This window comes from Pogona vitticeps, chromosome 6 (genome assembly GCF_051106095.1).
Source record: "Pogona vitticeps strain Pit_001003342236 chromosome 6, PviZW2.1, whole genome shotgun sequence".
Classification (NCBI taxonomy): domain Eukaryota; kingdom Metazoa; phylum Chordata; class Lepidosauria; order Squamata; family Agamidae; genus Pogona; species Pogona vitticeps.
Genome location: NC_135788.1, coordinates 72,618,629 through 72,645,598, shown reverse-complemented (window position 1 = coordinate 72,645,598; position 26,970 = coordinate 72,618,629). Strand labels below are relative to the sequence as shown.

At 41.5% G+C, this 26,970-nt stretch overlaps 1 protein-coding gene across 1 annotated transcript in view; it reads right to left on the bottom strand.

Moving 5' to 3' along the window:
- The window catches only part of ADCY1 (adenylate cyclase 1), a 295,043-nt gene that overhangs the window by 139,979 nt on the left and 128,094 nt on the right, over positions 1–26,970 (bottom strand). Inside the window, exon 3 of the mRNA XM_073003860.2 lies at positions 14,544–14,662. Within this exon, the coding sequence (XP_072859961.2) occupies positions 14,544–14,662 (119 nt within the window). The remainder of the gene's footprint in view (positions 1–14,543; positions 14,663–26,970) is intronic.

Here is a 26,970-nt window from a genome sequence, read left to right as displayed (position 1 = left end):
CAAAGACGGAAGGGAGATATGATTGCTGACTCCTAACAGAGCACAGGTGAGAAATAAAACTGAGGCAGACTCAGGGAGCTTGCAACTAGAGCAAGTGAACAGAGTGAGCTAACAGAGGTTTGATGGGGAAGATACAAAGAGAGGGTAGGAAGGAACGGTCTACCTGAGGAACAGACAAAAGAAAGAGGGAGACCAAGAAGACAAAGGCAGAGACGTGAGTGTTTTTAGATTAACACCAGGAAGGGACCTAGAGTAACCCCTAGGAGTTCCCCATTCAGAAGCACCATGTGCTCAGCTTAACGGGAAGGGGGTGTTCTGATTAATGCTGAGAGCTATAAGTAGCAGCTGTGAGTTCTGGGAGGGCTTATCGGCATGCGAATCTTACCCCAAAACATCTAAATTGGGACTAGAAAAGAGTATCTATTTGGGGCTGCATGGCCCTGAAAACAATCGAGAATGAGGTTAGCACAGTGGTAACCAGCAAACTATGTTCTATGTTTGTATTCCTGCCTGAGGAAGACTCCAATTATGCCTGCACCAATGCAAACTCATCACATTACTGGAGGAGAAATTGGAGGGTCTAGAGACACATCTAGCCACTCTAAGCCTCATCTGGGAAAATCAACAATTCCTGGAAAAGGCAGAAGCATGTCTGCAAACCAAACATAGCAAGGGAGAAACAACTACTAGTTTGACTACTAGGAAAAATGGAGCCCATGAAGAGCAGTAATGGCATTCTGAGGACAAAGAAAACAAGAAGACTATCCCTGCTGCTAGAACTGAACAACTGATTTCGTGCTCTCCCCCACAAAAAGATGTGCAGACATCCAAACATGAATCTTCATCCATTGTACCAGTGACAGGAGAAAAAGCAGCTCAGATTGCTACAGGGGAGCTTGTTGGTATCCCAAAGATGAAAAGATGTGTGGTGGTAATTGGTGACTCACTTCTTAGAGGAACAGAATCTGTAATCTGCAGACCAGACAAGCTCTCAAGGGAAGTATGTTGTCTTCCAGGAGCAAAGATTAAAGATGTAGCGGAGAGGCTTAGCCAAATTATCAAGCCCACTGATTATTATCCCCTCCTTCACTTTCACATCGGGACCAACAATACAACATATCAAGGGACTATGAGCAACTGGGCAGGAAGGCAAAAGAACTGGGAGCTCAGGTGGTGTTTTCATCAGTGCTTCTGACAGAGGGCCAACATCCAATGAGGGAATGGAGGATTGCAACGCAACGCCTACCAACCAAACAGCCTCAAAACAAACCCTAATGAACAACGTATGAGATAACTTACCAATATTTAAACCATCTTTAAAACATTTCTCAATTAACCATATGCCATATATAGTCACTCAATTTCACCATTTAAAGCATATTAATATTATTACTTTATATTTAAATTACATTTATCAACATTTTTATTACTTACAATACAAACCTTACTTACCCTTAATTCATATATACCTTACATTTTTAATTAATTTTCAAAGTAATATACACTTAGAACTTTTAGTTAGAATAGTTTTTATAACATTAAAGTTACATATTAGGTTAGCCCCTTTTGTCAGTCTTCCGGTCTTCTTGACAAGGCATCGGCCACCACATTTTGAATCCCTTTAACACTACGGATCTCAAAGTCAAAGTCTTGTAGGAGTAGGGCCCACCTCATCAACGTATTATTGTTCGCTCTGATAGTCCACAACCACAGCAGTGGGGAATGGTCTGTGCAGAGAACAAAATGTCTTCCCCATATGTATGGTCTGAGCTTCTGTAAAGACCATACAATCGCCAGACATTCACGTTCTATGGTGGAAAGGTGTCTGTCACCAGCCTCAGCTTCTTGTTCAGGAACGTCACTGGATGAAAATCCCCATTGTCATCCTCCTGGCTCAGCACGGCTCCCAGTCCGAGGTTGGATGCATCTGTGAAGACGGTGAACTCTCGATGGAAATCTGGTGCTCTCAGGACAGGACCGGTCATGAGCACAGTTTTTAACTTCTCGAAGGCCTCCTCAGTCTTTTTGTTCTGGGGTTAGCGTGTCACAGATCTTAACATCCCCTGGGTTATATTGGGATTTGCCCCGTCCTTCCTAATGTGGCAATTCATGTTTTTCGTTGTCCCCTTCCTTCATGGCATACAGGACCACTTTTTCTTTTCTACAGTAAGGTTTTATCATGTTAACCTGAACCACTCATCGACCATCCTCTCCCTCCTCCTGAATTATGCAATTTCTTTCATTCATCTTGGATATTATTCTAAAACGACCTGCCCAGTTTAATTGCATCTTACTCCCTTTTATAGGCCTCAGCATCAGGGCTTCCTCTCTTGGACTGAACGATCTTTCTCTGGCCTTTTTATCGTACCTTAACTTTTGCTTCCCTTGCTGGCTCTGCAAGTTTTCTGCGGCTAACTTCAGAGACTGTTGGAAGGAATTCATTAAATTATCTATGTATGGATCACTGTCTCAGGGTCTTCTCCCCGTTGTTCCTCCCAATTTTGTCTGAGTAAATTCAAGGGTCCCTGCACTTTCCATCCAAATAACAGTTCAAATGGACTGAAGCCTGTGCTTCCTGGGGTACAGACTGGTATGCATATAAAAAGGGTTGTATCTTGTGATCCCAATCATTGGGGTTTTTGGCTGTATAAGCTCTGATCATTCACATTACAGTCCCATTAAATTTCTCCACTAATCCATTTGTCTGAGGATGGTATGGAGATGATGTAATATGAGCTATGCCACAAAGTTGCCACAGCCTTTTCATTAATCTGGAAGTGAATGATGTTCCCAAATCAGTGGCAATTTCTGAAGCAAAGCCCATGCAGCACATATAGTTCACCAAGACATTTGCCACAGTCTTGGTCTCTATATTTCACAATGGAATGGCTTCTGGATATCTGGTGGCATAATCTATTATTGTTAAAATGAAATTGTTTCCCCTTCTAGTTACTTTAGGTCAGTGGTTCTTAACCTTTGTTACTCGGATGCTTTTGAACTGCAACTCCCAGAAACCCCAGTCAGGACAGCTGGTGGTGAAGGCTTCTGGGAGTTGCAGTCCAAAACTCCTGAGTAACCCAAGGTTAAGAACCAGTGCTTTAGGTAATGGTCCCACAATGTTCAGGCCTATGCATTGAAATGGGTTTGATATAATTGGTAAAGTGCACAATTTAGCTTTAGTTTTGTCATTGCCAGTACCCTGCCCTTGACATATGTCAGTGCTTTGACAATATGATCTTATTTGCTTCCCTATCCCAGTAAAAATTTTGCCCTATCCTCTGCTTTGTGTGTGTGACTCCCAAATGAGCAGCAAAGGTGTTTGTATGTCCCTTTTCTATAATCTTTCCTGTGTACTTAAAAGGGATGACCAGTTGTTTGTGGATTCTTTCCCCTCCCCTCTTAGGATTTACCAAGACCTCCCTATATAACAGGTCTCTGTCCACAAAGAATCTTTCAGGGTACTCAGGGTTGGCTGGTCCTTCTCTGGCCAACTTAAAGCACTGTTGTAAAGTAGAATCCTGGCTATGTTCTTATCTAAAACTGTTTTCATGAGGATTCCTTATATTCCCCACCTCAGCTAGTTCATTTGCTTCATTTTAATCTATTTCTTCATCGGGGATCTCACAATTTTCCTCAGGTGTTTCATTCTTTTCTATCTGGGGGCAAGTAGTTATCAAAACACTCTTAATATACTCAGATAAATCCAACTGAATCAAACAAGGGGCAGGAATTTGATTTGTGATGGCTACCTTCCACATTCCTTTCCACTCTTGATATTTCATGTGTACTTTAGCCATGGGTAGAGTAATTAATTCAGTCCCTATCCCTTTTTTGGTTATTTGTTCATTTTTCATGATGTCTCCCTGAGGGACAATATCAAAATGACTCAAAGTTACTTGAGAACATGAGTCTCTCAAAGCTAGATACTTAGTGTTATTTATATAAATAGTTTCTTGAGAGCAACGAAGCAGCTCCTGGTTGTTTTCAATAAAATAACATTGCACCACATTTGCTAAAGGCAGCTGTTCTTCCTGGCTCTCTGCTCTAGCAGTCACTGCACCATTTTCAACTGCCTCAGTGTTCTCTCTCTGCTGTTGTATATAGTACACTTTCTTGGGCAAACTTTCCCCTCCTTTTTGCTGACTAAATTCTTTATTCTTTGAGGTCTGACACTGAGAAATGAAGTGTCTTTTTTCTCAACACCCACAGCAAATTTTTGGGTTCCTTGTTCAAAGTAAGGGGGCTTGTCTCCCTTCCCTTCACTGCTTTTATACCTCTGTTGATTTTGCTTTGAGGGTTTATCCCTAAAATGGCTTCCAGTTGCCTGTTTGTTTCTGGGGTAATCCCTGGGCTCTTTCTTTCTGTCCTCCCAGCTTCTACCACCCAATTTTAACTCAGAAAATTTTGGGTTTTTGATTTCTGATATATAATCAGCCATCTCATTTGTTTGCTGTACTGTTTTAGGCTGTTTATCTCTGACTAAATATCTTAGTTTTCCAGGCAGAACCAAATAGAATTGTTTTAGCCCTATAATATTTTTCATATCCTCTAAAGTTTCAACCTTAGCTTGTTCTAACCATTTTTCCAAGTATCTGACCAGAGTTGCCCCTAACTGAGAACATGATTCCTTGGGTTATCTTGTCAATGCTCTAAATTTCCTTCTGAAGTGTTCAGCATTAATTCCAAATCTCACGAAAATCAGTTTTCTGAATGCCTCCTATTCTCTTGCTTGATCTTGTGGCATTTGAGAATAAATCTCAGCTAGTTCCCCACTTATTTGCATTCTTAGAATGACCATTTTCTCTTCTTCTCACATTATAATCTCAGCACACTCATTCAAACAGGATTAAGAATGATTCAGGGCAATCTCCCTTTCTAAACTGAGGGAATTTCTTAATGTCCACTTTAGAGATTATCTTCGCTCTATTATTACTGTTGTTACAGTTTACAGATACCAATTCTAATTTTTTCATTTCTAATTGGTATTCCATTTCTTTTGCTCTCGTTTCCACTTGTCTTTCCTCAGCTCTGGCTTTTTCCCTTTCCCTTTCCAAATCTAACTCCTTTTGTCTGGCTTCAGCCTCAGCCCTAGTCCTTATTTCTAACTCTTTTAATTTATATTCCTGCTGCAACCTCCACCTTTCAAATTCCTGGGAGGTTAACCCAGTTTCTCCCCTTGAGGCTTCCTTCTGCTGCTCTATCATTTCAAGAGAGCTCTCCTCTTTGTGAGGTAAACTATGCACATCAGATGCCTCCATCACTTTTTCCCTCGCTTAGAAGGCATGTTTCTATGTGTTTCTTTGAACAAGTTGGCTGGCTTGTTCAGAGGCAGACAGGCAAGCCTCGGCTTAAAATCTTTTTTCCTTTTCTGCGTTAGAGAGATTGAGACATTGTAGCTCTCCGCTGGAAGCTTCAGATGGCTACTTTATTTCGTTAGGCTCCTAGCCTCACTGTTCCTGTGTCTGAGACCCTGTTTCTTTTTGCCTCCAGACACCCAGCTGTTTCAGAAATATTTTTCTTCTTTAAGCCTCAGTTAGTTTCAGTCGCCTCAGCTATTTCTCTTGACCCTGGCTTCCACTTAGGTCCCCTCAGTGCTCTCTTTTCTCAGAGCTTTGGGATCTAAAGCTAGCCCCTAGGTCCTTCCTTTCTAAGCGTGAGGTAAACTTTTAAACCCAGACTTCTCTTCAGAGTCTTTTTCCCTGCCTTAGCCTTTCCTAAAGTCTATGACCTGGGGTCCCTTTCCAAGCTGTTCACTAAGAGCTCTAGGGTCCGCTACTCCTTTTCCCACAGCCTTTGGCTATCAGGCCCCTCAGCCTCAGAAGATTTCTCTTCACTTAGGCTCACTGGAACTCATTTGTTTCAAATCCCACCACAGTGCCGCCACTTTTGTCATGCACCTCCAGTGTTTCCTGTTTGTTTTCCCACTCACAGGTTCACTTTCGGGCACAACTTGTTCTTTTCACCCTTATTCGCTGCCACGAGAGGGTATTTCCCTCACTGTACCAATTATGAATCTCAGACTAATGCTGCCAAATATAACAAGGTTTATTTACGGTTTGGTAGGTAAATCATAGAAGAAAAATCATGGATGGTCTTTTATTACTCAGTCAATAAATGTGGATTTGATTACATGTAAGCTTGCTTGTGTTCATTCACTTTAGTCAAGGTGTCAATATATTCTGACTGTCTATGTATTTCTTATTACTTTTAACTCTTTTATATTATCTAACACACCATCTTTCCAATATCTTGTCTAAACACTTCTCAGCCTTCTCCGTGACCCTCTGTCCCTCCCAGTTCTGTTGACTCCACCCCTCCTGTTGTGGGCTGTCCACCACAACAACAAGCAAACAAAAGGTCAGCCATAAAGGGTTCAGAAGCATATACATTAATGTTCAAAATATACAGAACAAACAGGGAGAACTTGAAGTCCTGGTACGTGAGGGCAGGTATGACATTGCTGCCATTATTGAAACTTGGTGGGATGAAACCCATGATTGGAATTGCTGCTAGAAGAATATCATTTGTTCAAAAGAAACAGACCCAACAAAAGAGGAGGAAGAGTTGCACTGTATGTAAAGAATTACTGTTCTTGTACTGTAATACAGGAGACCAAGGATGAAAGCTTTCCTGAAGCTCTTTGGGTAATATTAGCGGAAAAACGAATGATATAGTTGTAAGAGTGTACTGCAGGCCACCTAACAACGCAGAGGAAATTGATGAACATTTTGCAAATAAATTAGCTGAGATGTGTAGGAAACACAACACTGTAGTAACAAGGGGATTTTAAATACCTGGATATCAACTGGGAAATCAACTCTTCAGCAAGTGGGAGATCCAACAGGTTCCCAACATGCCTGGCTGACAACTTTGTCATCCAAAAGGTGGAGGAGGGAAGTAGAGGATCAGCCATACTGGACTTAATATTTACTAACAGGGATGAAATAGTTGAAGGACTGAAAATTGTAGGAATTTTAGGAGAAAGCATATTAGAATTCACCATCATGCAAGCAGGGGTAATAGCACCAAGTCAGATTAATGTTCTAGATTTTAAGAGAGCTGACTTTAACAAACTAAGAGATGTAATAGGAAGGATTCCATAGATGGAAATCCTAAAGGGAAAAACAGTTCAGGATGCTTGGGAAACCCTGAAAGGTGAGATAATAAAGGCCCAAACCAAAACAATATCACAGAGAAAGAAAAAACAAGAAACGTCTGACAAGACGGGCGTGGATATACACAGAGCTCTCTGACAAACTAAGGGACAAAAAGGATACATTATAAAGAACTGAAAGAGGGTCTCATAACTAGAGCAGAATACCAGTAAATAGCTTGAATCTGCAAGGATGGAGTCAGAAAGGCTAAGGATCAGAATGAGCTAAGACTTGTAACAAATGCCAAAAATAACCAAAAAAAAGTTTATTTCAACACATGAGGAGCAAGAGTAAAGTAAAGGAAATGGTTGGTCCACTAGTGGGAGAAGATGACAAGAAGGTGACAGGCAACAGGGAGAAAGTAGAACAGCTTAATTTTTTTTTTTTTTTTGCATCTGTATTTACGCAAAAGGAAAGATTGGTCCACCCTGTCAAGAGCAGCATTGTGGGAGACAGGAGAGGGAAACAGGTCAAAAGAGGTAAAGAAGTGGTAAAAGAACACCTAGCTGCTTTGAATGAGTTCAAGTCTCTTGGACTGGATGGTTTACATCCTAGGGTACTAAAACAATTAGCAGATGTGATATCGGAAACACTGAATGAAATCTTTGAGAGGTCCTGGACCCTCTTCCTTCCAGAGGACTGGAAAGGACCTGATGTGGTTCCAATCTTCAAAAGGGGTGGGGGGAAGTGGATCTAGAAAACTACAGACCACTCAAAGATATCAGATCAGACTTTAAAGCTCTCAGAAGGAAACTCAAAGACTTTGGGGCCCAGATATTTTTGCATCCATCCTACCAGTACTACTCAGAAGAGGAATAGAAAGGGAAAGGAAAATACTCTGAGTGAATGATTAGCTATGAAGGTGTTGAAATGAGGGATATAGTTTTTGAGATCATGATATAAGCTTCCTGGAAGTTGGACTGCTAGCAAGAGATGGCTTGCACTTCACAAGGACTGGGAAGAAGGTGTTTGGGCACAGTATGAAGAACTTCAACGAAAGCTTTAAACTGGGAAGGGACAGGGAAACCCAAGCACAGAGGTAAAGATTATGAGGCCTTACACACAATAAGAGGACTGTACTGAACAGTTCTAATGGGAGTCAATAATAAGATTAACATTAATAATCATATTATTATAAATGTACAAAGAAAGGAGGCTCCATAGCACAGAATCTCTAGTGTATATACACAAATGCCAGGAGAATAAGAAACAAACAAGAAGAACTGGAAATCTTAGTTCAGGAGGGTAAATATGACTTAATGGGAATAACTGAAACTTGGTGGGACAAGTCCCATAATTGGAATAAGGAAATTGAAGGATATAATTTGTTCAAAAAGAAGAGAAAGGGAGGTTGGGTTGCAATATATGTCAAAAATATACATCCCTGCACAGAAATACAGGAGGAGGAGGAAACTGGCTGTCCCATTGAGAGCATCTGGATCCACGTAGTTGGGGGGAAGGAGCATGGGAGGTGGAGTCCAATCAAACAGATGATGTGGGTGAAACTTTTGGAAAACAAATTGCAAGTACAGTGGTGCCTCGCTTAACGATTGCCTCGTTTAGCGATGAATTCGCATAACGATGTGTTTTTTTAGAAAATAATATGCACCGTATAACGATGTTTCCTATGGGCAATTTTCGCTTAGCGAAGTTTGGGACCATGCTTCGCATAACGAATGCGATTTTAGGTTCCCTGCTTCACTTAACGATGTTTCTTTTTTCAATTAAAAAAGTGTCTTAGAAGGGTCAAAAACGGTTCTAAATGCTTGGATTCGTTAGAGGACCCCCTAAGTCATGTGCAAACCTGATTTGGTTATTTTTTTTTTCCAGCCCATAGGAACCAATGGACCTGTCAAAATCTGACAGCTCCATGCTTTCCTATGGGGGAAGAAAAAATTCACAAGAAATTAACGAAAGTTCAGATAAAAGCCAAATCAGGTTTGCACATGACTTAGGGGGTCCTCTAACAAACCCAAGCATTTAGAACAGTTGCTGAGTCTTCGCTAATTTTTTGTGAATTTTTTCTTCCCCCATAGGAAATAATGGAGCTGTCAGATTTTGACAGCTGTCAAAAGTTGGGGGGGGGAAATTCACCATAAATTAACGAAAAGTCAGATCAAAGCCAAATTAACTTTTGCATCCGTTTTAGAGGGTGCAGAAGCTAATCCAAGCATTTAAAACCATTTTTGACCCTTTTATGACACACTTAATTTTGCAAAAATTGACTTCGCAAAGCCATTGAAATGTATTGAGTCAGCTTCAATACATTCCAATGGAGGAAACATTGTTTCGCTTAGCGATGTTTCCTATGGGTTTTTTCGCTTAACAACGGCAATCCGTTCCAATTGGAACGGATTAACCGGTTTCCAATGCATTCCTATGGGAAATGGTATTTCACATAGCGATGGTTTCACATAGCGATGTTTTTTTTGGAACGAATTAACATCACTATGCGAGGCACCACTGTATTTCAAAGAGACACAATGTAGTAGTGAAGGGAGATTTTAATTATCCGGATATATGCTGGGAGGAAAATTCTGCAAAGTATGATTCTCTTCTCATTCTAGGGGACTGGAATGCTAAAGTAGGGAGCCAAGAGATAAAAGGAACAACAGGGAAGTTTGGCCTTGGAGTTCAGAACGAAGCAGGACAAAGGCTAATAGAGTTTTGTCAAGAGAATAAGCTGGTCATCACAAACACTCTTTTCCAACAACACAAGAGGCGACTCTATACATGGAAATCACCAGATGGGCAATATCGAAATCAGATTGATTATATTCTCTGCAGCCAAAGATGGAGAAGCTCTATACAGTCAGCAAAAACAAGACCTGGAGCTGACTGCGGTTCTGATCATCAGCTTCTCATAGCAAAATTCAAGCTTAGACTGAAGAGATTAGGAAAAACCACTGGGCCACTCAGGTATAATCTAAACCAAATCCCTTATGAATACACAGTGGAAGTAAAGAACAGATTTAAGGAACTAGATTTGGTGGACAGAGTGCCTGAAGAACTTTGGATAGAGGCTCGTAACATTGTCCAGGAGGCAGCAACGAAAACCATCCCAAAGAAAAGGAAATGCAAGAAAGCAAAGTGGCTGTCCAACGAGGCCTTAGAAATAGCAGAGAGGAGAAGGGAAGCAAAATGCAAGGGAGATAGGGAAAGTTACAGAAACTTGAATTCAGACTTCCAAAGAATAGCAAGGAGAGACAAGAGGGCCTTCTTAAATGAACAATGCAAAGAAATAGAGGAAGATAACAGAAAAGGAAAGACCAGAGATCTGTTCAGGAAAATTGGACATATTAGAGGAACATTTTGCGCAAAGATGAACATGATAAAAGACAAAAATGGGAGGGACCTAACAGAAGCAGAAGACGTCAAGAAGAAGTGGCAAGAATACACAGAGGAATTATATCAGAAAGATGTGGATATCCCGGACAACCCAGACAATGTAGTTGCTGAACTTGAGCCAGACATCCTGGAGAGCGAAGTCAAGTGGGCCTTAGAAAGCCTGGCTAACAACAAGGCCAGTGGAGGTGATGGCATTCCAGTTGAACTATTTAAAATCTTGAAAGATGATGCTGTTAAGGTGCTACATTCAATATGCCAGCAAGTTTGGAAAACTCAACAGTGGCCAGAGGATTGGAAAAGATCAGTCTACATCCCAATCCCAAAGAAAGGCAGTGCCAAAGAATGCTCCAACTACCGTACAATTGCACTCATTTCGCACGCTAGCAAGGTTATGCTCAAAATCCTACAAGGTAGGCTTCAGCAGTATGTGGACCGAGAACTCCCAGAAGTACAAGCTGGATTCCGAAGAGGCAGAGGAACTCGAGACCAAATTGCTAACTTGCGCTGGATTATGGAGAAAGCCAGAGAGTTCCAGAAAAATATCTACTTCTCCTTCATTGACTATGCAAAAGCCTTTGACTGTGTGGACCACAGCAAACTATGGCAAGTTCTTAAAGAAATGGGAGTGCCTGACCACTTTATCTGTCTCCTGAGAAACCTATATGTGGGACAGGAAGCAACAGTTAGAACTGGTCATGGAACAACTGAGTGGTTCAAAATTGGGAAAGGAGTACGGCAAGGCTGTATATTGTCCCCCAGCTTATTTAACTTATATGCAGAATACATCATGCGGAAGGCTGGACTGGAAGAAACCCAAGCCGGAATTAAGATTGCCGGAAGAAATATCAACAACCTCCGATATGCAGATGATACCACTCTGATGGCAGAAAGTGAGGAGGAATTAAAGAACCTTGTAATGAGAGTGAAAGAGGAGAGTGCAAAAAACGGTCTGAAACTCAACATCAAAAAAACTAAGATCATGGCCACTGGTCCCATCACCTCCTGGGAAATAGAAGGGGAAGATATGGAGGCAGTGTCAAATTTTATCTTCCTGGGCTCCATGATCACTGCAGATGGAGACAGCAGCCCTGAAATTAAAAGGCGCCTTCTTCTTGGGAGGAAAGCAATGACAAATCTGGACAGCATTTTGAAAAGCAGAGACATCACCTTGCCAACAAAAGTCCGAATAGTCAAAGCTATGGTTTTTCCTGTCGTGATGTATGGAAGTGAGAGCTGGACCATAAAGAAAGCAGACCGCCGAAGAATTGATGCCTTTGAATTGTGGTGCTGGAGGAGGCTCTTGAGAATCCCCTGGACTGCAAGGAGAACAAACCTATCAGTTCTAAAGGAAATCAACCCTGAGTGCTCACTGGAAGGACAGATCCTGAAGCTGAGGCTCCAGTACTTTGGCCATCTAATGAGAAGAAAAGACTCCCTGGAAAAGACCCTGATGTTGGGAAAGTGTGATGGCAAGAGGAGAAGGGGACGACCGAGGATGATATGGCTGGACAGTGTCTGCGAAGCAACCAACATGAACCTGACACAACTCCGGGAGGCAGTAGAAGACAGGAGGGCCTGGCGTGCTCTGGTCCATGGGGTCACGAAGAGTCGGACACGACTAAACGACTAAACACACAAACACATGATTCTTCCAAGATATTCCTAGCTTGTGTGGCTGATAATTTTCTCCTACAAAAAGTGGAGAAAGAAACTAGAGGACTGGCTATGCTTTGACTTGATTCTAACCAATAGAGACGATTTGGTAGAGGAAGTGGCAATAAAGGAAACTCTGGGTGAGAGTGAACATGTTCTACTAGAATTATTGATTTCAAAGGAAAGCAAATCAGAGGGTAGCCACAAATATTTGCTGGACTTAAGAAAAGCCAATTTTAACAAACTCAGGACAATGGTAAGGTTTCATGGCAGCAGATCCTAACAAGAAAAGGAGTCAAAGAAGAACAAACATGTTCAATAAAGTTAAACCCATCACTCACACCTCACCTCTGTATTCCAGGGGTGGGAGAGCAATGTTTGTTCTGCAAGGGCAAGCAACATCGCCATGGCAGAATGGCTTTGGCCTCCCTGCAGGATGACGTGAGACGCGTGAATCATGTTGGGCTACCTGGAGGGGGAGGTGGTGAACCGTCTATTTAATGACACTCCCTCATGTATTCAGTCTCTTTTCAAGGCTTTCTTCCCACCCATCCTCCATTTAAGCCAGTGTGAGTTTGGCTAGTCACCCTATTATGGGTCCTGGATTGGAATTTTTGACCCACTACTGGAATTGGCCATATTGGTCATTGGGATTTATTGCCTATCCCACACTGGTATGGTAGGTTTTGTGATAACAGTTTGAGAGATTCTATTGGTCACATGGTGGGTGGTGCAAAATGAACAAGGATTGGTGAGTGCCCAGGGAGTACAGTGGAGGTCATTGCTCACCCAAGCTCATGGCTCTGCAGATTGTGAGGTTACAGTGCCGGGTACGAGGACGTGCTGGGGCCCTCCCCGGGCTGAAGGCCACCAAAGAGAGGGGGCTTTTGGGCTCAGGAGGTGATTGATCTTTGCCCGGCTGGGTTTGTGCTGTTTTAACGACCACGTGCCAACAGGGTCTTGGACTCACCCATATAAGTTTGGGGAGGGTGTCCTGTGAGACCTTTGGCCTCAAACCGGATCCCGCACTACCCCAGGCCCTGTTCCCCCCCCTCAATACAGGAATTAAACAAATGTTCAATAAAGTGTGGCCCTAGTTTCACCCATCACTTGTGTCTTGCCTCTTTATTCCAGTGTGGGAGGGCAAAGACATATACTGTACCTCACACATGTAGAATGATATTGATATATAAAATAATGCTGTTTGCAGATGTGTCTGCAGCAGCTGGGGAAAAGATTATTTTTCCTTAGGCTTTTTCCCTATGCCTAGTACTATGTCAGCTTTTAGCTCATTTTTTCTCACATGATACAGTGCTTAGGGCTGAAGCAGCTATAACACTCATATGCCTTTTGCATATGAGTAATAAATGATATGCTACAGAGGATCATGAGTTTTGGTTCAAAGACATCAAGCAACTAATAATTGTAAGAATAATATTGTTTGGTAAGGTAATAACAGCTGCAAATAATTCTGAAAGTTGTTGTGGGTTTTTCAGGCTCTTTGGCCATGTTCTGAAGGTTGTTCTTCCTAATGTTTCGCCAGTCTCTGTGGCCGGCATCTTCAGAGGACAAGAGTCAGAACTCTGTCTGTGCTCTGTGCACAGACACCAGAGCACAGAGTTCCTACTCCACTCCTCTGAAGATGCTGGCCACAGAGACTGGCGAAACGTTAGGAAGAACAACCTTCAGAACACGGTCAAAAAGCCCGAAAAACCCACAACAACCATCAGATCCCACCTGTGAAGCCTGTGAGAATTCTGAAAGTCCCATTCATGCATAAATTAAAATTTAGCAAAAAGAATCTGGAATAGCCTTTATAACTGGGAGGGGGAGGATCAGAAAAAGAAAGAAGTACAGATCTATGTGGATTAGATAATTAAAATTGGTTGATTGTTTGACTAATATTTTGAGATGAATCATAAACCCAAGAAATAGGTATTTTGGTGCTAAAATGGTACATCCTATTATTTGTGTGCAAATTGACCTATTTATTGCTCGGTACAGAGATAGGAATCGCTTAAATGCCCTCAAATATAAGCCAAAACAAGACGGCAGTACAGTTCTTGCTTCTCAAAAAAAAAATTAAACAGCTGTGTTGGTACAGAGGTACTCGTAATCTCTGTTCCAAAGGACACACAGGATCCAGTTTCTGAGCCAGTTCTGTCAACATACTGTGAGCCAGAAGCTTCATCTGGGCACTGCTTTGCCTCCTCCATAGTTTTTGGCATGGCAAAAAGTTGCTGAAGTTTATTCCTCCATGCGTTATAATTAGTTTATCATTTTTTTTCTGACTCAGAAAGGTTTTACATTACCTTCACTCACTCATTTCATATTCCATAACCAAAACAATCTTGCACTGTTATATTCAATTTCTTGCTTCAATCTTACCTAACGTTGTCATGCCTCTGAATGTAAATCTTATGGAAAATCCTCTCAGGTGGCTTCAGAAAATCCTCCTTCATTTCCATGGCAACATTCCTGGGCAAGAGACTCATCAAAAGTCGCTCCTAAAAAAGAAAAAGAAAGAAAACCATACATTAATTATAATGTAGATGTGCAGTCACACCTTACTTCTTTTCAACTAAACTAAAATTGCAAGCCAGAAAACATTTAACTGTACAATAAATGCTATATGGAACCTCTATTGCAAAAATCACAGGAATTAGCTTATATTCTTAAAGGTAATGACACTTAATGAACAATATAATTACATTCTTCATCCCCCAATAGGACTTCACACTTCTCAAGCAGCCTATTTATTCTTTTCAATCTGACCAAGCCACACATGCTTCAAATCACATCTAGATCTTTGCCTAGGTGACACCAGAAGAAAATCTTTGTATCAAAGGGGCAGATCTTTTTCAAAGGCACACCTCTTTCAATGTAATTTCTACAATTAAATATTCCATACTTATATTTGGACAATGTCTATTTTTTTTTATTCTATTTATATCCCGCCTATCTAGTCGATTAAGACCACTCTAGGCGGCTTACAACAAGGGGTACAACAATGAATAAAAACAGTATTACATAAAAGAAACTTACAACAATAGGGCTAAACACTAGGAGAGACAAAAGAAGGGGAATCAAGAATTAGCTGGGGGGGGGAGAGACCTGCCGAAACATCAATGTTTTTAGTTGCTTTTTGAAAATACCCAGCGAGGGGGCCGCGCGAATACCAGGAGGTAAGTTGTTCCAGAGGCGAGGAGCCACCGCCGAGAAGGCCGATTTCTTGTCTTTTCCTTCCAGGCCTCCCTCGGCGTTAGGCTCCTCAGCCTCACCTCCTGTGGCATGGGTAGATCTTGGTGAAAGAAGGTGTTCCGCCAAGTATCGAGGCCCTAAACCATTTAGGGCTTTATACGTGAGCATCAACACTTTGAAGTTGATGCGGAATCGGATGGGCAGCCAATGCAATGCGGCCAGAGTGGGAGAAATATGTTGCTATTTTTTCACCCCACTAAGGAGTCTGGCCGCCGCATTCTGCACCACCTGAAGTTTCCGCAGCAGCCTCAAAGGCAGCCGCACGTAGAGCGCATTGCACTGGTCTAATCTTGAGATTACAAGCGCATGTACCAAAGTGGTGAGCGCCCCAACATCGAGATAGGGCCGCAGCTGGGCTACCCGCCTGAGATGGTAGAAGGCGGTTCGGACCACCGACACCACCTGGGATTCCATAGTGAGCGCCGGGTCGAGATGGATTCCCAAGCTGCGGACCCCTTCCTTAGCAGGAAGGGTCACCCCCCCAAAAGAGAGGGAGTTTCCCAAGCTCCCAACTGTGGGGGCGGCCACCCTTAGCACCTCCGTCTTGTCCGGGTTCAGCCTCAGCCCGTTCTCCTGCATCCATTGCAGTATGGTCCCCAGGCAGCGCTGGAGGGACAGGACGGCATCTCCTGCGGTAGGTGGGAAGGAGATGTAGAGCTGAGTATCATCAGCGTACTGATGACACCGGGCTCCACACCCCCTGATGACCCCTCCCAGCGGTCTCATATAGATGTTAAACAGCATTGGGGAGATTATCGACCCCTGTGGAACCCCACAATTGAGATTCCACGGGGCCGAGACACTCTCCCCAAGCTGCACTCTCTGGGGACGGTCCTCCATAAAAGTTGATCAAGCCCCTATGAAAATACTGTCTTGCTTGTCCTTGGCTTGGCTAACTTCCTGAACATCCACAAATGTATGAATCAACATTGCTGTCCTCTGAAGATGCAGGCCACAGAGACTGGTGAAAGGTCAGGAAGAACAGCCTTCGCAAATATATCTTTTTCTTTCTTTCTTTTTTTAAAAAAAAGTCTTTCTGGGTTTTCCCTCCCATACAGAAGAACCCACCAACACATAAATTCTCCTGCTTCTTTCAATATAAATGAAAATTTAAAGGAATTTATTGAAAATGCAAAGAGGGTTTACATTGTATGTCTTTCATGTAGGGGGTGACAGAGTAACTCTACCATGCTAAGGTACCACAGTTTACTTCAATACCAACAAAATGGCAGTATTTCATGACATCTATCCAAAGTATCCCTTCAAAAATTGAGTCTTTTCGATGCAGCTTTCTCAACCTAGAAAAAAGCTTCCCTCTTTTGTACTCAGAAGGTTAAATGACTTGGTGGAAGGAGTGACAACAAGAGGAACTCTGCTGGGAAGTAATTATGCTTTACTTGAGTTATGGATTTCAAAAGCAAAGAAAAAAGAAGAATGTAGCATATATTCTGGACTTTAGGAAAGCCAATTTTAATACACTAAGAAAAATGATAGGTAAGACCCCAGGGCAGGAAATCCTAACAGGGAAAGGAGTCCAAGGTGGGTGGAAGTATCTAAAAAAGGAAATTTTAAAGACACAATTACAAACAATTCCAACAAGAAAAAAAGATAGAAGACAGCAAAACACAAACAAACAAACAACGTGGCCTCACAAAAAGCTGTTGCCAGAGGACTGGAGGATAGTATATATAACACCAATCTGGGGGACACAAGCTGCATATGAGCCACACATGCAATGTGGTTGCAAAAAAGACCAATGCTATTTCAAGCTTCATTAAGAGAAGTATTATCTCCAGATCCTTTGAGGTACTAGTTCCCTTCTATTCAGCACTGGTTAAGCCTCATTAAGAGTACTGCATCCTGTTCTAGACACTACATTTGAAGAAGGTCAACAAACAAGCAAGTCCAAGAAGGGCAATGAGGATGGTCAGGGTACTGGAAACCAAGCCCAGTGAGGAAAGAGTAGAATAACTGGGAATGTTTAGTGGTGAGAAAAGATGATTGAAGGGAGCTATGATAGCACTTTTCAAATATCTGTATGAGGAGGGGCAGGATATGTTTTTGATCACCGCAGGGTACAGGACATGTAGTAATGGGCTCATGTTACAGGAAGACAGATTTAGGCTGAATGTCAGAAAAAAGTCTTAACTGTTAGAGCAATGTTAACTATTAACAACAATGGAACCAGTTACTTCAGGAGGTGGTGAGGACTCCAGTGCTCGAGGCATTCAAGAGAAAATTCAACATCAATCTGTTAGATCTGCTTTGATTTGGATTCCTGCACTGAACAAGGGGCTGGGCTCTATTGCCTTATAGACCCATTCCAACTCAATCATTTTATGTTTCTATAAAGTAGCAAAGGGTTGGATCATAGCTTAATCGTGTTTAACAATAAACTCATTGAAAACAACAGGAAATATAAACCAAACGGAAAAAGTACAGCATGACTAATTTAAGTACCTGAGCGAAATGTGGGAAAGTCTGAAGTTTTGAGTTGATTTTTAAAAAAAAAAAAAAAAAAAAGTAAAAATATACCCCTTGTTTAGAAATAAGCTACCCAGATGACCCCAGATTTAAAACAGATTACATAAATTGAAAGATTGCTTATCTTGAAAGAGAATGGTTGGTCCCACCCGAATTTTTTATTTGGAAAGTATCCCAGGTACAGAGGCTGGATTCTTTTGAAATAAATGATTTGTTTGGAAATTCAAAATAGAAAAACAACTGTTTTGTTCTAACACTAAGCATACAAGTACAGGCTTGCTATCAGGAGCTTCATGAAATGACACACTGTATACGTTTATAGGAAGGGGAGGGAGATGTTTGGAGAGTTGCAGGGTAACAAGTTCAAAGAAGTGGACTTTTTTCAAAGGTTAAAAGAAAATGTTTTTTAAAAAAGAAAGTAATAGAGCAACAGTCCTTCAGGAATTGGAATATTTTACTATGTATCTTCAGGGAATTAGCATTACCTTAGAACAGTGTTTCCAAACCTTCTTCAGTCATGACCCAAGTAACCCACAACCCCCTGCCATATTTGTATAAAAGGACCCTGCCAGCAGCTCCTTTCTTCACAGGTGCAGGAGAAGTCATTGCATTAAGACTCTGAAGTCAATGTGGAATCAAATGGGCAGCCAGTGCAGTGCAGCCAGAATAGGAGAAATATGTTGGTATTTTCTTGCTCCTCTAAGGAGTCTGGCTGCCGCATTCTGCACCACTTGGAGTTTCCGCATCAAACTCAAAGGTAGCCCCAAGTAGAGCACATTACAGTGGTCTAATCTTGAGATTATGAGCGCATGCACCAAGGTAGTGAGTGCCCCCATATCGAGATATGGTTGCAGCCGGGCTATCCGCCAAAGATGGAAAAAGGCGATACGGACCACCGACGCCACCCCATATGCTTGGGGATGGTCTTGCTTAATGTTATCAGAGCTTTGGTGTCTATATCTTGTCATAATCTCCATTCCACTCATTTGTCATTATAGAATTGCTTGGTAATTTTATATATAAAAACTCCAGAGATATTATGTGCCGTCAAGTTACTTCTGATGTGTTGTGACTAAATGAGTTAGTGACTTCCAGAATGTCACATTATTAATGGCTTTGCTCAGATCTTACAAACCTACACTGTCTCATATTACTTTTTTTTTTCTCTTCATACCTCCCACCAGCAAAATTGTCTTTTCCAGTAAGTTCTACTCAGGTCTTGCAAACTAACAGCTGTGGATTCCTTTACTGAAGAATGTTAGGTCTTCCTCTTTTTCTTACCGCACCCCCATACCACTTTCCCAAGCAATACTGTCTCTTTGTTCCGTTTTGTATTCTCATTATATGTGCATGGTAGGATAGCCTCATTTTACTCATTTTTACTCTAGTGAGAGTTCAGACTTGACTTGATTGAACATCCTCTTTTTTTGCCTTTATGGTTGTCTGTGGTATCTGTAAGGTTCTCCTCCAACACCATGTTTCAAATGAGTTGATACTCCCTCATTTATCTTTTACATAGTATGGATGATTCTGCCCTTGGTTTCCAGTGACAGTCTGCTAACTGCCAGACCCCTCTCTTTTATTTCAAAAGTTGGGGAACATGTTTTGGAAAACATGCAGGAAACATGTTTATAAAGTAAGTGTTTGGAAATTAGAAGATAGATTTCTAGTCTGAAATCTGTGGAGAGAGCATGACAATATTAGTTTGCCTGAGAGGTTAAAAAGTCTAAAAGTTTCTCTATTTTATGTGTTGCACTCACTCATACTTTTGCCCCACCATTTCATTAAGTCCAAAACAGTTCTTCAAAATATTTTGATACAGAGGGATTGCAGCCACATCCCATCTGTTCCTGGTTCTTCTCTCTCCCAGCAACCATAGTACAGTTCATCATCTGGGATCCTCATGCACTGGGTAAATCTACGTAAGGAAAGTTGCTGTAGAAATTTGTGCATAGCTTATGTATACTTACATTTCCATTTCAAAAAGCCAGGAAATTCAATTATTCAAAAAACATCCGGTTTTCCAATGTGGGATGTTGTGCTTCTCTATGCATGATTCAAAATGCCAGAAAATGGTCTGAAATTGATACACAATATTGTGTCAGCTGAAAAAAGGATGCCAAACTTTACCTAGCAAAGGGCAGACTGAATGATGACAACACCAAAGTCAATATGATCTACAGGATACCCTCTTGAGCTCACTACCATTCATAAGAAGACATAAATCAGGGGGAAAGTCCAGAACCTGATTCCTTTTTTCATAAGTTAACCCCTTCTCACCCAAACACAAGGCAGCTGTCAGGGCTGTATTTAACAACTTCTCTAACTATCTACTGCTTTGAAAATATGGATCATCATCAAGTGCTGTGCTAAAAGCTCTGGTTTGAAAAGGGCCAATTAACAGAAGCTTATACATCTATAAGATAAGTCACACTCATCAGTCAGCTGGCCCTTGAACTGATTGCATACATGTATAGAGACAGGTGGCTTTTACTTCACATTTTAGATCTTGGATTTTGCAGATTCAGAGAATGGAGGTCTTTCTCCTTTTTTAAAAAAATGTATCAGATATCTTCCTTTTCTTTGCTAAAGCATGGTACGAGCTGAACTTGAGCTTTGCGGCTGTTCTTGTTTTTAAATCTGCATGCTGCCAAAGTTGATGATTCAAAATTCTGATACTGAAGAGGATGAAAGGTTGACAATATTTGCTGCTGCCTCCAACTTGAAACAGAGTAGAAAATCAACAAATATAGAAGAAAGGTGGAGGGCATTGAATTTGATTTTACATATTTTTTCAGTCAAAAAAACCACAATGTATCAGATGCTATTTAAGCCATTTCACTTCCCTCCCAAAGAGTCAAGTAAATCCCTAGTAAGCACCACTTTTCAAAGAAAGGCCCACACTGCACATCCCTGAAAGTGATATAAAATGAGGTACTTTGCAACAAGTATCTATACCTTTCCCTTAACCTTATTTCAATTATGTGTGTGTGCACTCTTGAACATAAAGGTGGTGCCAGTCCTCCCTTTTCTCCTTTCTTGTATAGAACAGACTATTCAAGTCTGTTTTTGTTTTGTTTTTACCCTGCATTCCACATTTGTTTTAATAGTCCTGACTACTTTTAAAATGTATTATTCCCTGTGTTTAGTAGAATTGTTTGGAATAGAAAATTTATTTTTTACAGTAGGTGCATGTTTTCAAATATTTGAAAGGCTGTCATACAGAAGAGGGACAGGATCTGTTCTCAATCATCCCAGAGTGCAGGATACTCAACAATGGGTTAAGTTAAAGGGAAGCCAGATTTCAGCTGAATGTCAGGAAAAACTTCCTAACTATTAGAGCAGTATAATAGTGGAACCAGTGGTAGCATTCAGCCCTGCCCTCACCTGTCCATCACAGCTGGGCAGTGGAACATCAGCCAATGAGGGGACGGAAGGTGGTGCAGAAGGGGGAGGAGCTGGAATATATAAAGGGGTGTATGATGAGGGAGAGGGGAGATTTGAGGGGGATTTTGAGAGAGTGAGTGATGAGTGTGTCTATGGGCCTGTGAGCCAAATAGTCAGTGAGGGAAGAGTCTGTGTGTGTCAGTGAGTGAGAGACCTTGATTAACATCTTGTGATTTACTTACTTTATTTTGTTAAACCAATAAACAAGTTTTTGTTTTGAAACAACACTTGTCTTTTTAAAATATTGGATAAAATTGGTGGCAGCAACTGCAGAAGAAGAGTGAGCACTCCTGGAGGCCTGAGTTGGTAGAGGCTTCAGCGTGCCTGCCACATTAATTGGTGTCCAGCGTGTGGGATACGTGCTTGGTCCAGTAAAGCCTTGGACTGGAAAGGTGCCCAGAGCAGAGAAGATCTTTAGTCAGGGAATCTGAGTGGACGAGTGGGTAACTTCCTAGGACTTTTCTCAAGGGGAGAAAGTCTAGTAGGAGGGCTCTGAAACCCAGATTGGGGTGGCTAAGATAGGGAGGCTCTGTGGAAACCATTTCTGGAGAGAGTTACCCAAAGCAGAATCTGTGGCAGGTTGGCTAGCTTGTCCTGAGTTCAAGGGAGAGCTCTGAGGGGACAAAGCGGAGGCCAAGGGCAGATAAACTGAGGGGACTCAAAGTCAGCTAAACCTAGGATAGGGTGAAGCTGTGATTTTTAAGTGGTTTTGGTGCCTGAGGCAGGGAAAGAAACTCTGTCTTTGGTGACAAGCCTAGATGGTTGACAGAGGCCTAGACACTGTAGCTAGCTTACCAGTGGATGAGTGCTGGAAAGCTACGTTGTAACACAGACTCTCACTGACAGGAAAAAAAAGTGTACTTTTAAATTGAGGCTTGAAAGTTGAATCAGAAGCCTGAGTAAAGGAACATGCCTTTAACCAGGGGAAAGAAAGCTGAGTGAGTGCCTTGTGAAATGGCATTTTCTTTATCTTCAGATAAAGAAAATGGGGATTCTGGGGTAGAAAATACCTCAGATCAAGAGGGGGAGACCTCAAGAGGGGAGGACCCAATAGAATTCAGAAAGTGGAAATTGGAGCTAGAAATGAAGGCCAAAGCTGAGGAAAGAAAAATGGCCTTAGAAATGAGACAGAAATGGATGCAGAATTGGAAAAGAGAGAATGGCATTTGAAATCAGAAGGCTAGAGCTGGCAGCTCAGGCCAATAATAACAATAACAACAATGGCAGAGCCAACTCTGAGGAGAGACATTTATCAAAGGCAGACCTGAAAAGATTCCCAGTCTTTAGAAAAGGGGATTGCCCTGAATCATTTATGATGATGTTTGAGAGAGCATGTGAAGATTTTGAAGTAAGGGAAGATGAAAGAATGATAGTGCTGAGATCTCAAATTAGTGGACGCCTGGCCGAGATCTATGCTGAGATGCCTTTAGAATTAATTAAAAATTATGATGAGTTCAAAAAGTTAGTTTTTGCCAGGTATGGCATCAATGCAGAGCAATTGAGACAGAGGTTCAGGTCTCTGAACAAGAAACCTGAGGAGTCTTATTCGCAGTTTGGGGCCAATTTGACCAGATACCTGGATAAATGGATCCAACAGGAGGGAGTTGAAACAGTACAAGATCTTAAAAGCATCATTGGTCTTGAACAATTTTATTCACACCTACCTAGTGAACTGAGGTATCTAGTCAGGGACAAGAAACCCAAAAATCTGCAAGAGGCGGGACAGGCCACTGATTTTATATCCCAGATTAGAAAACCAAGTGGTTATGAGGGGAAAGTGGTGAGGAAAGTGTGGGAGGACACAAATAAATATCCTAGAGAACAATTTAAGAACCAGCAGAAGGTTGGGGGCCATTTTGTGGGTAAGCCCTCAGATCAGAACCAGACCAGAAACCAAAATTTGGAGGGAAAAAGAGTTAAAAGCTCTGGTAGTGATCAACTGAATTTTAGGACTTGTTTTCAGTGTGAAGAAAAGGGCCATATTTCAACCCAACGTGGTAAAAATAGAGAATTTGGGCCACAGAAAGGAAATTCACCTAAGCCTAAAGCTGTATATTGCGTGCAGCAGGAACAGGTTAATACTCAGAGGGAGGAGTTAGGCGCCATGCCAACACAAGCTGAGCTCCCTACACAAGCTGAAAGTAGAGAACCTGATTTTCCTATGGCAGAAATTAGGCACTGTTATTTAATTAAAACGGACCAAGAATTATTTAAAATTTCTGGAGAGAATATTTATGTCTTTAACAATAAATACATGGCTCTGAAGGACTTGTGCTCACAAGTAACCCTATGTCACCCTGATATAGTCCCTCAGAAATACATTTTGAAAGGGGAAAACATGTCTGTTAAGGGGATTGGAGAAGAAGCTGTCATTCTTCCAGTGGCTGAAATACCTATCAGATATCAGGGATGGGACGGACATTGGAGAATTGGGATTTCTTCACAATTGCCAGCAGCGGTTTTGATTGGAACTGACCTCTCTGAGCATGTAAAGAGGGTTTTAGTTCTGACTCGTTCCCAACAAGAGAATGCAGGGACAGCTGAGGAAGGAAATGAAAGTCATATGAAGGGAATGACTGACAGTAATGACTCAGCCAAGATAATTCAACTTAATAGTCCCCAAAGCAATACGTTCAGTCAGGAACAAAAAGCAGATTCCACACTGAAACGCTGCTTTGAGAACATTTCTGAAGAACAGTTAACCCCTGAAAGACCTGAAAGGTTTCTTATTGAGAAGGACTTATTGTACAGGGAGTCTTTGGTGAACCCCAGGAAAGGAGGGGAAAATCTGCAAAAAACAGCTAGTGGTTCCTTTGAAATATCGCCAGAAAATAATAGAAAGGGGACACTCAGATGTATTTTCTGCTCATCTAGGCATTTACAAAACCAAACAAAGAAAATCACAGAATTTCTACTGGCCTGAGATGGGAAAGCAGATAAAAGATTTCTGTCAAAGATGTGATGTTTGTCAAAGGCAAGGGAATAGCAATGATAAAACTAAAGCCAAGCTATGCCCTTTACCAATTATTTCTACCCCATTCCAACGCATTGGTATGGATATTATAGGACCATTGCCTAGAGTCACCCAAAGGGGAAACAGATTTAATCTGACCATTATTGATCATGCCACACGATATCCAGAGGTCATTCCTTTGAGGAATATTGAGACTCATACTGTGGCTGATGCCTTGCTGAGTTATATGAGCCATGTGGGCTTCGCGTCTGAAATAGTAACTGACTTAGGATCATCCTTTACCTCAAAGCTCATGCAGAGACTGTGGCAAATATGTGGGATCAAACATTTAACTACTACCCCATATCATCCTCAAACTAACAGCCTTACAGAGAAATTTAATGGTACTCTAATGCGCATGATTAGGGCCTATTCTGCTGAGAATCCTTACAATTGGGATCAGAAATTACAACTTCTGTTATATGCGTATAGGTCTGTATCCCAAGAAAGTACAGGATTTAGTCCTTTTGAGTTGCTGTTTGGGAGAAAAGTGAGAGGACCCCTTGACTTACTCAAAGTTGGGAGAAAATACAAGAATCTGATCCTGAGAATGTGATATCATATTTAGACAACCTGATGAACACTTTGAAAAGAAATTTAGAGCTGGCTGCTGAAAATTTACAAGGGCAGCAAAATAAGCAAAAAGTCTGGTATGATAAGAAAGCCAGAGAAAGAAATTTCAATCCTGGAGATGAGGTACTTGTGATAAGACCTCTCAAAGGGAACAAATTACAACTAAACTGGGCAGGACAATTCAGAATAATTGCCAAAATGAATGAAATTAATTATATCATTAAGGAAGATGGAGAACCAGGCAGGTGGGTGGTCCATGAAAATATGATCAAACCCTATTATAGGGAGAACAGTGTGCTGTTTGCCATGAAGGAAGCAGACAATGAGAAACATGACTTACCATATTGGGAAGAGAGGGGGAAAGCTAGATATAACCCTGAAGATGTCAAAATTAGCCCTTTATTTTCCCATGAGTAACAAAGTGAATTGGGGGCCTTGGTTATGAGGTACTAACAAGTTTTCTCTAGCAAACCAGGGTTAGCCAAGGGAGTGGTGCACAAGATTGATACCGGAGATACACCCCCACAAGCAGTTACTCCTTATAGAGTTACTGGGCCATATGTTGATAAGGTGCGCAAGGAGCTAAATGATATGTTGAAAGAAAACATCATTGTTCCTTCATCCAGCCCTTGGGCTGCTCCTATAGTTTGGGTTGATAAGCCGGATGGCAGCATTCAATTTTGTGTGGACTATAGGAAGCTGAACCACGTAACCAAGCCGGATGCATATCCAATGCCCAGATTAGACAACCTAATAGAGACCATAGGGGGATGTCAATACATATCCTGCCTAGATCTAACAAAAGGGTTTTGGCAAGTGAGAATTGACCCCAAAGATCAGCCTTCTGTAGCCCTTTTGGTTTATACAAGTTCCGTGTCCTGACTTTTGGATTAAGAAACTCACTAGCAACATTCCAGAGACTTATGGACAAAACTTTACAAGGGCTTAGCAACTTCACAGTGGCTTACATTGATGATATAGGGATCTTTAGTCACTCCTGGAAAGATCACCTTTATCACTTAGAGACAGTGCTGCAAAGAGTGAAAGCAGCTGGGCTAACAGTGAAAGTGTGCAAATGCCAGCTGGGTAGCCCTGAGCTGAAGTATTTAGGTCATGTAGTAGGGGGAGGTAGAATCAAACCCCTAGCAGCCAAAGTGGAAGCTATTAGTAACTGGCCTAAACCCACCACCAAGAAAAAGGTCAGATCTTTTCTAGGGTTAGTTGACTATTATAGACAGTTTATTCACAGATTCAACAAAATAGCCGCTCCCTTATCTGACTTAACACGCAAGAAAAGTGCTGATAGTATCCAGTGGACCAGCAGCTGTGAGGAGGCGTTCGGGAAGCTGAAGGAGGTGTTGATGACCAACCCAGTCTTAAGAACTCCAGATTTCCAGCGTGAGTTTACCATCTTCACCGATGCATCCAACACCGGGTTAGGTGCCGTGCTGTGCCAGAGTGATGACAACGGAGAACTTCATCCAGTGGCGTACCTGAGCAAAAAGCTGCAGGCAAGCGAGAGACATCTTTCTACCATCGAAAAAGAGTGTCTTGCTATCGTGTACGCTGTTCAGAAACTTAAGCCATATATTTGGGGAAGACATTTTGTCTTGTGTACTGACCATTCCCCATTATTATGGTTAAGAACTATCAAAGCTAACAACAGCAAGCTGATGAGATGGGCCTTGATCCTGCAGGACTTTGATTTTGAGGTTCGAGTAATGAAAGGGACTCAGAATGGTGCTGTGGATGCCCTCTCATGAAGACCAGAAGACTAGAGAAGAAATGAATGGACTCATATAATGGTGAAAGTAATAAAAGGTTAATGTACACATTAAGAAATGTTATATGTTGTGTATTCAAAAAAAAATTATATGTAAGTTTTTTTAAAGGTTATAATTTGTTATTAAGTATGCACCTGGATGAACATTTGAAGTGTTAATGTATATAATGGAACTGGCAAATAGAGTGTAAGGTTGAAATATAACATGCAGGTAAGATGTGTAATTAATGTTTATGTAAATGTTTGGTAAGTGT